At 41.5% G+C, this 12827-nt stretch overlaps 2 protein-coding genes across 2 annotated transcripts; one reads left to right on the plus strand and one right to left on the minus strand.

Annotated features, from left to right (window-relative positions):
- Window positions 1-1063: 1063 nt before the first annotated feature.
- On the plus strand, window positions 1064-7479 carry LOC6739166. Its single transcript, XM_016171969.3, has 3 exons — window positions 1064-1516; window positions 1882-2182; window positions 5985-7479. Exons 1-3 carry the CDS (start codon window positions 1363-1365, stop codon window positions 6844-6846), a joined length of 1317 nt encoding a protein of 438 aa, XP_016033023.1. The 5' UTR covers window positions 1064-1362; the 3' UTR covers window positions 6847-7479.
- Window positions 7480-9096: 1617 nt separating this feature from the next.
- Window positions 9097-10228, minus strand: LOC6739167. Its single transcript, XM_016169058.3, has 2 exons — window positions 10103-10228; window positions 9097-10044 (listed from the first exon to the last, which is right to left on the minus strand). The coding sequence occupies exon 2, from the start codon at window positions 9994-9996 to the stop codon at window positions 9253-9255; it is 744 nt and encodes a 247-aa protein (XP_016033024.1). The 5' UTR covers window positions 9997-10044; window positions 10103-10228; the 3' UTR covers window positions 9097-9252.
- Between the last annotated feature and the right edge of the window lie 2599 nt (window positions 10229-12827).

Here is a 12827-nt window from a genome sequence, read left to right on the forward strand (position 1 = left end):
GCCCACTCTAACGATCACAAACCTCCCATTTTTTCTTATTATAATTTCCAATATCTATCGATGGTTCTGAAAAATTATGATATTTCGCTATCTCACCTCCACTAGCTCAGTAATGGGTATCTGATAGTCGGGCAACTCGACTATAGCATTCTCTCTGATTTTTATTTTATTCTTTTCCCAACATCTATCGACATGCCAGAAGAATGTTGAAACTTCCCGTTCGCATTTCCACTAGCTGAGTAATAGGTAACTGATGGTCGGAGAACTCGAGCGTTCTCTCTTGCTATTTATTTAAAAGAGGAAAGAACGATGTTTAACATAGTCGATTACTTTCGACTATCAGATATCCGTTACTCAGCGAATTTGGAGACTTTTTTTGTCATTTCGATGAAATGAAAATCAAATCATATTTTACAACTGAGAGCAGGATACCATGAAACGGTTTGTAGGCGTGCAAACGCACTAACTTGCATGCGAACGGACAGGCGGACTGATCAAGAATATATGTGTGTACTCCAGTATACTAATAAATATTATTTTAGTCCAAAAGCTTAATGCGTTGGAGATTTACCATTTTTGTATGTACATAGTCATGAATTCCTTAAATTCCTCGAAATTGTTCCGATACGGGAATCGACCCCCCTATATTAATTGAAGCTGATATGGCCGAAGTGCAGCGTATTCTGCCAAGAAACGCTATCCAAGTCGTTTGGTACATATGTATGTACATGCATGTGTATATGGTACATTCATGTAGTACATATGTATGCAAGTACGTACGGACGCTCGACAATTCCTCTGCTAAAACCAAATGCGAACGCGTCAACGGATTTTTGTATTACACACATTTTCTGTTGTTTCGTTCTGCGCGTTCTCCCTGATGTGTGTGTGTGTGTGTGTGCGACGCCGCTTTTCGCTTGCTTTTACTTTCTGTGGCTTGTGATTGCGATTAAACGGGGTTTCCATCCGGAGAGTCGCGCTCTAGGCAGCGCCCGGAGAGCGCTTTAGACCTATATGTCTGGATCAGATAACGGGAACGGTGGCAGCGAGCCACGGCCGGAGAGAGACAGAGAGCGCAAAGAGCTGGAGCTGGCTCTCATGTCGATGTCGAGTGCGCGTGATTTTTTGGCTCTGAATGCGGGCTTGCTGCCAACTGCGCTGCCGGCTCGGCGTCGACGACGGCTGAGCGCAGCCCGCTTGCCGCGGTGGTTGTTATTTTCTGGTCTTGGTTTTTAGTCGCCGTTTAAACTTGGTCGTGAGAGGGTAGCAGCCCCGTTATCAGCCGACCGCGATCGCGTCCGAACGAAAGAGTACAGTGGAGCCCTGGCCAGCTCAAGCCTTCGAATCCTCCAGAACATTCTGATGGCGCCCGTGAGCGGCTGTTCGCCCACCGCCACCCACTCGCTGCAGGACATGAGTGCTGCCGCCGCGGCGATCGCTCTTGACATGAAGCCCAAATTGGAGCCCCACCCCCTGGCCGCCGCAACTGCCATGCCCTCTCAGAAGATAAAGAAATGTGCGTAAACAGATTTATTCCCCACATTCATACAAACATACGTACATATGTATATATGTACAATTTTTATGCAAAATGCAGTCGAAAGTCGATACGTCGAACAAGCAGTAGAATTTATTTTATCTCTTCATTGCCTATTCAAATAGTTCGGTTCACCCTATGTGCATACATATATGTGTACGTACATACGTACGTACATATGTACATTTGGGTTAATAAAGTTCGACTTATAGAAGTTTCGCTGTGCCTGTACCTTGCTTTCTTCAAGTATTCGACTGACAAAACTCGAGAACGCTTCTATTTAGAAGGGGAATAATGCTGATCTTAACCTATATTTATTTGCATTCATCTTTGTGTCCCAACAGTGGTTCGGCGCAACGCCTCCGACAAGCTGAAGCTCATCCAAATGGTGCACGACAACCCAATTCTGTGGGACTCCCGCCTCCCGAACTTCAAGGGCGCCGAAGAAGAAAAGAACCGAGCCTGGGAGCACATAGGCCGCGAGTTCAACGCTCCCGGGCGTCGCGTTGCACGGGCCTTCAAGTCCTTGAGGGAATCCTACCGCCGTGAACTCGCCCACGTCAAGCTAATGGGCAACGGCTTTAAGCCCAAGTGGAGTCTCTATGAGGCCATGGATTTCCTGCGCGATGTCATCAGAGAACGAAAGTAAGTATAAGGCATAGTATTTTAGCGAACTAGTGACCAGGTGATGCTCTTTAAACCGTCAAGGGAATTTCATGCCAATATCGACTCCTGGGGTTGATCAGTGATATAGAACGCGTTATGAATTTTCCATTCTCTGTTTGACCCATTATGTCCACACCACAAATCATGTCATCAAAAATGATCTTAATCCAAATGGCTTTAAAAAAGCAAAAACAATAATAGAATGCGAGAGAGAAACACTTCAATTTGAAACTCGACATAAATACGAGTCATTCTTATATTCGAATATCTTTTACAAGTAGTAAAGTGCATGAAATTCTATATTTAATAATTATTACAGACAGTGGATATATATTGCACTTATTTCTAAGTTTTCTTTTAATCTTTCAAACTTTTTAGGGTTTATAGACAATGTTTACCTTTCCCAAAATTATTCTAATCCTCATCGTTTTGGAGATCGATACCAAAACAAATCCAAAACGTAGAACCGTTATATCTCAAAAGTAAGGCACCTATACGACTAAAGTTCTTCAATATTACTTTGCTAAAAAATATCGCCTTACACTCTGAACATTAATTGTGTCAGGAGTACATTTGGCTACTTATATTACAATGAGTTTGATAAGCCGCTAACCAAACAACCATCGAACAACGGTCAAAGTTCAGCTTGAGTCGTGAATAACAGTTTTCGGTTTTTGTGATTGAGTTTGTCAGGCACGGCTTGATTCATGCGAAACAAATACATGCATCAGTTTGAAGACTAGCTAACTTATGCACAATAATAATGTGACTCACCTTTCCACCGACCGATCTTTTACATTGGTCGAAGATATTGTATGCTTTGCAGTCCTGTGTCTGGAAAAGGTTTTCCCAAATCTGCCCCCCCAAAAATATGTGTGCTTGTCAGTAGTCAGTCGAGCGAACCTTGTTGTTTAGCTGGGCTCAATCAAAAATTATTGCAGGAAATTCCAAGAATCTTATCATTTCATGCGAGTAGCCACTTCAGCTTATGTACACTGAGAAGTGTTTGTGAGTCATGGCTTAGATCTAATGTTGGACGAAATATGTCAATAAATTTGGAAAATCGTGGAAGGACCAGTGCATATTCAGTGTGACGGACTTCGCAAAGATCTGACAATTCAAATAAATTCAGAACTCGGAAATATGTTTAGATCGAATAGGTCAACTCACAGATGACGATTATGCACGAACGATTAACAGATGACAACAGTACAATTGTCACATAAAAATCATGTGATAACTTAAACATAAAGTTATTCGAACCGCAACTACGAAATTCCACTTCCATTCGAGCCTTCACACAAAACTCATCCCTTAGCCCAGTCGATTTGCATAAACGCCCAACGATTCGAACAAATCTCGGCACCGTGTCTGAGAAAACATCTGCCCAGCGAAAAAGAATAGCAAAAACATGGCAAAGGGGCATATGGACACTAAGGAGCGGTAATGTGGAAAAAACCAATCCGAACAAAGGAATGACCGGGCCAGAGACCCGCAAATGGTCTCAGTCGAGAGTCTGCCCCGTCCAATGTTCTGGCTCATATGGAGCCGTGCCCGAGCTGCGGGTGTGTGCGAGTGTGTGTACTTTATGTACATATTTATATGAAATAAGGCCATTTCCTTTCAATTGACTGTACCCACATGGGCAACAAGCAGTCGACGGCCCCGACACATGCCCGCGCACACTCACCCATGGTGTGTGTATATATTTAAATTTTTATTATTGTGAGCTGATAACAGACAGCTCAACGGGCCCGGCCAGTCGGGCAGCGCTTGAGCCGGAGCTATAGCCGCAGCTATAGCCACAGCCATAGCCATAAGACAGATCTCGCCAAGCGGCGAATATTATACAACGCCGCAGCGTCGTCGCTGCTTGAACCAAAAACGAAATTGAGGGAAGCTGCAAACGCAAGCCCAAGTCCATCGCATCGAGTAGTGCCTGCGCAGGGGTGGGGAGAGGGTGGGGAGGGCGCCGAGAAAGCGATAAATTAATGAGAGCACTACGAAAATGACAATCAGCACAGAAGAATACGGATTGCGAGTGGACCAAGTTGGGAAAGACTGGTAGCTCGTGAGCGAGAAAGGGGCTGGCTGGTAAGGGAAAATGAGCGAGTCTGCCTGCATACACATGAGCACCGCGAACACTCGCAGAGATCGCTGTATGGGTGAGCTGAGTAATTGAACGAATCGGTCGGTCGGCCTGGCTTCGGCCAGGGTTAAAAATATGCCCACGACCATTAGCCAGCCGCATCGGCCGCGTCCCGGCCAAGGGGTTGCTCAGACCCAGAGTCGGGGTCTGGACGCCTCTTTCAGGCTGCCCTGGCCCACGAGCTTGCGGCGTTCAGTCGGTCCTCTCTGGATGGGGGCTCTCGTACCCACACACACGAGGCCACTTGGGTGTGAAAGTCTGTCTGTGTCACGCTTATGATTTAATAAGCAAATGTGCTGCGAAATTGCTGAAATTGTTTGGCTGTCCGTCATCCCCACAGTCCGAATCTCGCCACACGCCCTGAAATCACTGTCCGCCGTATTTCGAATTGAAATGCTTTAGCCAATGCGTCACGGAAGAAGAAAAGTGGGCGGTAGTCCGTGCCTGCCTTTTGATTCTCGTACCATTGAGTACCCTCGAATACCCTTGCATGGGGCTAGATCTTGCTTAATCAATCATAATAAGAAGTTGTAGGTCTGCAAAAATCAAAAGTCTCATTCGGACCATTCGAATATTCAATTCCGGGTGTATTATATTCATAGATTTGTTTCCAAGTGCAAGTGATACAGATCTTAGATAACAATTTCAAACCACAAAAACCCATCAACAATCTCGGAAAACGGCTTGGGACCTGAGCAAGAGCGGAAGCAAATAATGATAAGCTGAGCGATTCAAACCCCGAAAAGAAACCAAGCCAAAATATTGAAGTAAATAAAGCCATTCCCGATTGTGGAACATGTGAAAATGTATTTCGACGTGATTAGTCCTGCGAGTTTCTTGGTCTTGGCTGGCGAGCGAGTATCAGTTTTCAAATTTTACAATTGTCAACTACCTGCAGCCGATCGCGGTGATAAGCCTGTCTTCTAGGTCGCCCCTGCCCGTGCCTACTAGGCCAGGTCTTTGCATTCGGCAAATAGCTATGGGTATGGGGGAGGCCCAAAATAGCCACGTTCAGATGTTCTTCGAGCACCCGGCCTAGGCAGCTGCATTGCCTATGAAAATGCTCTTGAAACTTGAGACGCGTAAGGAGAGAGGCAGGAAGCGAAACTACACTGAAAGACATTTATGTTTATGCATTCCTTGTTTCTTATTGCCTTAAACGGACATGATTTAAAAATGGGGATGTGAATCGTTGAATCGCAGGAAACATATCAACTCTAGTGGGCTTATACAATTATATTTTTGTGTTTTTTCGAACTCAAAATCTACACGAACATGCTTTCTTTATCAGGGTCACTATCCGATAGCATAAAAAAACAAATTAGTTGATTTTACATGAATGACATGGCTTGATGTCCAACCTAGCAAAGTTTTACGAATTTATTACCGTTTTGCTTATGATTATTGCCAGCATTATATCATTTTATTTATTGTAATTAATATAATTTAAAGTAAGATAAGAAAATTTGTGAGAGACGAAGAAAAGTATTCTTTCTACTTTTAATTTAAGACCCGGTTCTTAAATGGATGTCCATAATCACTAATCACGGTTATATGCCATTGTATTTAATTAATTAAACCGTTAGCATGTGAACTAATTTCGTCTTCTAACATATGTTCTTTCCATTATAGGGGCGCCTCGCATGCAACCGATCTTAGCCTGGCAGCCTATGGCCACATTAACAATAACAACAACAACAATAACAGTAACAGCTTGGCTGCAGGGGGAAAGGCAATGACCCTGAAGCTGTCCAATTCCTTCAACGAGTCCGCCGCAGTGTTGAATCTCTCGAAGTGCTCCTCGCTCAATGTGAGCGGCGATCACTACTACTGCGACTACTATGTGAAGCCGGAGCTGGATCTCTCGGTGGGCGGCGGGGCCGGAAGTAGCACCAGTGGGAGTAGCTCCGGCGGCGGGCCACTTCCTCTGCCAGCTCACCAACACCAGGCTCACAACGACAGTCGGGTGAGCTCGACAAGAAACGAGCAGAATGCACTGCAGCACAGCTATGAGGACATTGACGACAGCTCGATACGCAGCGGGGACGAAGATATTGGGCACGCATCCGACGTAGTGGAGGAGTTGGATGCCATCGATGCAGATTTCCCCTATCCTCTGATTCTGGATTCCAACTCACGCGGTAGCCCCAATGTTGGTGTGGACGATGTGGTCATGGCCCGCAAGCTCCGCCGTAACGTCGATCAAGATGTTATGGAGGAAGGAAACGGCCACGGCGATGCGGTTATGGATGGCGACGACTACGAAGAGCAAATGTTGCAGCAGCACCGCCATCTCCGGCAGCAACAGGGCGTCGCAAGCGGAGGGTTGGATCTGCCGCCCCCGCAAACTGTACGTGAGGTCTTGAACTCTAAGTTCTGCGGCTTTATTTCAGCCAAGCTAAACAGCATGGAGGACTCGGACGCGGACAATTTAATGAATCGCATTCTTCTGTTACTGGTTCAAGTGCAGCAGTGCGAAGGCTCCACGAAATAGACAGCCGCAAAGAAGAGCGCTAAGTGTACGGGTGTAGTTATAGTAGCCAAAAAAAGTTCATAATGGAATGATGTTGCTGCTCAGAGCACTTATAACTGAATTTTCTTGCCATTATATATGACTTTCCTAAAGAAATACAAATTTACTTGCCAATGCCAAATCTGTGCCATACCAAAAGGATCAATCGAATATGAATGATTTTCTAAAACATTCTCGAATTTTTGCGCTCCTATTTACACAAATCATCAAAACTCAACGAAAAGACAACACAAAGACGTAAACCAAGAAATAGCTAAATAAGAAACATAGATTAATTAAGCTTTAAATGTTAATTTCGTTTTAAGTCGATCAACTGTAGTTCATACTCATGCCAACGTCTCATCACATGAAACAATTCTTTATATAACCTACTATTTTACCCAGATTATATCGCCAATCTATAATATAACCTCTTGTTAAGTTGAAAACGTAGAAATTAGAAACGAAAAGTTTTTAACTTAAAAAAGCGAGCCTATTACTCATAGTTTCATATACAGCGATATGAATATTAACAATATCTGAACACTAAATGAGAACAAATTTTACAATTTGTCGTTTTTGAATAAAACACCATCTATGGAAGTAATGTTTTGATATCGACGAACGCAGACAATATTTTGGCCATTCAGCCCAATTTAAATCAAAATTTTGGAAATAATCCGGCTTGAAAAGTTGTTCGTATTTCGGTGGGTATTGACTAATAAAGTACCTTTAAATATAAAAAACAAAACGTGTCTACCGAACATAAACATAGTCCCCCGATTTTTGTTAATTTAAATCCGAAATTATTTATAGTCAGGAATAAATAATTTATACCGATGCCATATCAGGAAACTTTGTTATCCATTTTATTTTTGCGATTATTGCTACTGATTGGCTTTATAGACTAGGCAGTTCACATTGATCAACTATTTATAACTTATTCGGTTGCAAATGCCTCCATTACTGTGTTGCAAACATCTGCCTAAAGTCAATATACCTTCTGCAAAGGTATACAAATCATTAATAATGCGAAAGTGCATTTTCCGGCTTGTTGGCTTAAATCTTCTAACTTGTTTCTATCTTTAAAGCTATTAAGCTAAATTTGAATATGATACTTTTCTTGAAGAACTTAATAGTTTTAAAAATAGATTGATAGAAATAGATAGATAGATTTTATAATGGCAAGCACAGACATTGGGCCTGAAACACATCCATATAGCATCCTGCCAGGAATTCCAATTCATTCATTACAGAAGACGCATAGGCAAAGAACAAAGGAACAAAAGACTAGAGCAGCGTATAAATACCATGGTAAGCAGATGTGGGCAAGCCAAGCCAAAAAACGGCGAACCGAGCCTGGGTATCGCTGCATATGACCCAAAAATTTATTTGGATAAGTACATAGCCACATCGAAACCTTCAGTCAGCAACCCCTATCAAGAGATTCGGCCTGGCCAAGGTATCTAGCTACCTCGAACCCCGCAAAAATAGCGTTGCGCATGCGCAGAAGATGCCAAAACTCAGCCCTAGCCCAAAACTGGTTTTTCAACGCCATAATAGCTGAATGGATTCATTGAAGGCCGTAATGCAGTGCCCCTAAGGGATGGGATGCTGCCTGCGTTAGCACCTCTGTTGCTGAATGAAGCGGGTTCAATGACCCTGGTCGGCTGTATAAAATTTTAAAGAGCCAACATTTTCGTTTGACTAAAATTTGCCCCAGTTTGGCAGATATAGTTGTCCGATTCAGCCCGTTGCGACTTACATATATAGTGCCTGAAATAGAAAATACTTTTGAAAAAGTTGTTTGCAAAAAGATTTTAAAAAAAAAACTATTTGATATGCCCACTCTTACCCCTACAAACCTCCTAAAACTGCCACGTCCACACTTTCGAAAATTGTTTTGATTTTTTGCGGCTTATTGTTTGTCTTGCCAATTTCTATCGGTACACTTGGGCCACGCCCCTTTTAACACCTACAAAACGGCCAAAATTTTGAACAATTATTTTATTTTTTTTTTCATATTGTCCCAAATTTCTATGCCAGAAAAACGATGAAAATTGTTGTTCGCCCTTCAAACAGCTGAGTAGTGGGTATCTGATAGTCGGGGAACTAGACAAAGCATTCTCTTTTGCTTCTATTTGGCATACGGGCAACGGGTATCAGATTGCCGAGAAACTCGAGGATACCTCGATAATAAAAGTGTAAAATCTAAATAATAAAACGAAATAATTATGTATTAAACATTATTTTATTTGGTAAAAAATATAAATTTAACTTTTCATTTCTTAAAATCGTCGTCTTCTCATTTGTGGAGATTACACGCTGTTATTCGTCTTTTTCCCCTGTTTTGCTTTTAATCCTTTTGCTAAATTTAATATTATTCGACTATAACAGCGCCAAATAATTATTGTTTGTACGAGTTTTTCCATCTTCCATTCTTTTACTATTACCGCAACTCTTCGAATAAGTGGCTGACTTGGCATGGTAAAGGTGTATCTTGTTTTCCGTACTTAAATCACCACAGGTGCGTTTCATGTATCCAGTGGCAGGTTTGCTGTCTTCCGTCGCATGGCCAATACATCTTCGGCTTATGCCACATCCCTGACCGACGCCTTTGCTGGTTGGAGTCCTATTGGAAGAATCTGTAGAAATCTTTAGAGATCTGTTTGTGGCCTGGGAATGATTTGCGTGAAGGCAGACTCCAGTTGCTCCGACTAAATCTCCGAGACTCCCACGCAGTTGGCAGAGAATCTTGTCTTGCTTCACACGCAGTTTGGCTGGCATGGAGAACTTTCCGTCCCGCATGGCACCAGTCGCATCTAGTCCTTTTGCTGTTAATCGCTCCAAATCTTTCAACAGATTGTCCCGCTCGGAACCTGAAGCCAAGGATATTTGCCGCAGTCCGAACTGAACTTTGGCGTAATGGGACGAGATTTTAAAAAGCGCCTCTTGCAACTGCTCCACTTCGCCCTCGAGCTGACACTCATATGGCGTCATAGTCCTGCTTATCATCCGGCCTTGCGAGTCGAGTTCGGTGTAAAGTCGCTCCTCTTCAATGAATTCCGGCGAACTGGATTGTGTCCATCCGGATACAGCGACATTTTGGTCTTCATTATTATTACTACCCATAATCTGTGCAGACTTCTGAAAATGTACGCTTTATATTTTCCAATAAAGCTAAGAAAATAAATAAGCAATTTTATTTTGACAGTGAAATTCAGAGTAGAATACTTACTGAACGTATTCTGTATATCAATTTTATAATAGTATTATGATGTAGCATCGGTATTTATAGTGACTGACGCCATTATTTGTTTATATTTTTAGAGTAGGAAATTTACAAGACTAATAAAAATATGAAAAAAAATCACATAATTTTTCAAAAGTGTCGGCTTGGCAGTTTTGGGGGATTGTGTGCGTTAGAGTGGGCGTGGCAACATGGGTCAACGAACTTGCGCTGCGTCTTTGACTGTAAAATCTGTATGCTGAATCTCAACTCGGCTATTGATCCTGATCAAGAATATATATATATATTTTATATAATCGGAAACGCTTTCTTCTACCTGTTACATACTTTTCAACGAAACTAGTATACCCTTTTACTCTACGAGTAATGGGTATAAAAATTGTATAATCAGTTCTTGAATAACTCTAAAATGAACATCAAATAAACCTAATTAATAAATAAAATTATAAATTTTTTTAATATTATTAAATACCTAAATATTCCAAAGTAAAGTAATAAAATCATGAAAAAACATTCACAATTTTTTCAAAAGTGGCAGTTTTGGGCGGTTTTTCGCGTAGGAGTGGGCGTGGCAACATAGGTCAAAAACATGCTTTATCCAAACCTTCCAAATTTTATAGTTTCTGAGATCTCGATTGATTTTTTTTCGGGGCTGAATTGCTTATACCAGTGGTTAAAGGATGACCAGTTTTCCAATTCGATGTCGAGCAATATCTTTTTTAATTTTTCCAGATGCCCTGTTGCACTCCAGGTATAATTGTAGGGCACGGTCCCGACCGGCAAGCTTTGCGGCTTTGTCGGCTAACTCATTTCCATTGATTTCCTATATTCTGGGACCCGTAATAGCTTAATGTTGCTTCTATATTTTATTCACAGGTGACGATTTTCGCACAAAAGGTTGTTGTTGTTGTTTAAGTTTTGGATTCCTTGCAGGGTGGACAGACTGTCACTGCAGATGATATGTCTCCCTTAAGTTCAAGAGCCAATTTACTTGCCTAAATGATGGCGGTAAAAACCGAGGAGTAGTGGGGAAGATGACCCCATGGAACAACAGATCCGCCTTCGTCTACTACTGCAAAGGTAGTCGATGCGTCGGACTTTGAGCCGTCCGTGTAAAACCATTTCCGATCGGCGTATTTATGGGTAGCTAAACATTGTAGAAGTTTAAACATTGCAGTAGGCGTCCTGATTTTCGAATTAATTTTCAAGGGGGCGACGCGATGACTTTATTCCAGCGATATGGTGTTTCTATGTTGTGTCTCTTCATAAATTGTATACATCTTCGTATTGGGGATTGGACTTCGAATTTCCTTCGGTGTTTCAGGGCAATTTGAAAGTCCTTGTGAAGGATAGAGTTCGTTGAGCAAATGAGCTTTGGTATTAGTTTAAGTGCTGCGCCTAACGGCAGCATGATAGGGAGCTACCATTTTTTTTTAAGTTGGGTAGGGCGCACAAGCCAAATATAGGGAGTCCGTATTCAATTTTGGATATCATCTTGTCGCTTTGATACGTGTTGTGGTGTAATGCATAGATGTGAGGAATTTAATAATGTTTATTCTGTTATTGATATTTATTCGGGGTTCATTGCAATGTGGTTTAAATGTAGGTCGCTTATCGAATAAAATGTCAAAAATTTTAAGGAAAGAAACGCGTTATACATATATCTATGTTATGGGTTGCACAGGAAGTGTTGGCTTAGATTTGGATTTCTTTGAACTTACTATTTAGTAAATGCCAAATAAAACAAGAGAAAATGATATAGTCGACATGCCCGACTATCAGATTATCGTTATTCAGATAGTGGGAATGCTAAGCGAAATTTCATAATTTTTCTATTTTATCGATAGATATTGGGGAATAAAATAAGAAAAAATTTAATGAATAATATTCAAAAGTGCGGGTGTTTTTTAGGTATATGCAGAGCGTGGCCAAAGTATAGAAAATGGCAAGACAAACAATAAAACGAAGAAAAATTTGAACATTTTTCAAAAAAGTCGGCGTGTAAGTTTCGCACGGTTTGTGGGCGTAAGAGTAAAAATATAAAAAACTTTTCCAAAAATGTTGTGCGGTTTGTGGGCGTGGCAACATGGGTCATAAAACTTGCACTGCGTCTATGTCTCTAGAATCTGTATGCTTAATTTCTTTCTAGCTTTTATAGTTCCTGAGATCGAGTAGTTCTAACGGACAGACAGCCATGTCCAGATCGACTTGGCTATCGATTCTGATCAAGAATATATATACTTTATATATTAAGAAACGGTTCCTTCTGCCTTTTGCATACTTTTCAAAGTCTCTAGTATACCCTTTTACTTAACGAGTAATTATCATAGCAGCCGTTATGCCGACAGGCTTATGGTCCACCCGAACCGACTGGCAAATATCCAAGTTAATCCCATGTCCCTTCGAAGACTGAAGAGGGTACACCCCAGCGATCTCCCTACCCGGAGGATAGTATATATTACACATTAAGTAATTAATAACTTATGTACTTAATAATTAAGAAACCACTTGGTCTCATATACCTTTATACACACATTAGGTTAAGTTCAGAGGAATTGACTGAACGATTCCTTTTGAAACCAAAATAAATAGAAGGGAAATGCGATTTAAAAAAAAAAAAACTTTACGAGTAACGGGTATAGAGTGTTAATAATCTGCGATTTAGGCTAAACTGAAACTGGGGTTATCCACGAGTCTGGATGCTAGTACACGT

The sequence above is a fragment of the Drosophila simulans genome, chromosome 3L (genome assembly GCF_016746395.2).
Source record: "Drosophila simulans strain w501 chromosome 3L, Prin_Dsim_3.1, whole genome shotgun sequence".
In the NCBI taxonomy this organism is placed as follows: domain Eukaryota; kingdom Metazoa; phylum Arthropoda; class Insecta; order Diptera; family Drosophilidae; genus Drosophila; species Drosophila simulans.

Coding starts and splice junctions, on each gene's coding strand:
- LOC6739166 (XM_016171969.3), top strand. CDS start 1,363: ATGGCGCCCGTGAGCGGCTGTTCGCCCACCGCCACCCACTCGCTGCAG. Junction 1,517..1,881: donor CTCTCAGAAGATAAAGAAAT/GTGCGTAAACAG, acceptor GTGTCCCAACAG/TGGTTCGGCGCAACGCCTCC. Junction 2,183..5,984: donor GATGTCATCAGAGAACGAAA/GTAAGTATAAGG, acceptor TTTCCATTATAG/GGGCGCCTCGCATGCAACCG.
- LOC6739167 (XM_016169058.3), bottom strand. CDS start 9,996: ATGGGTAGTAATAATAATGAAGACCAAAATGTCGCTGTATCCGGATGG.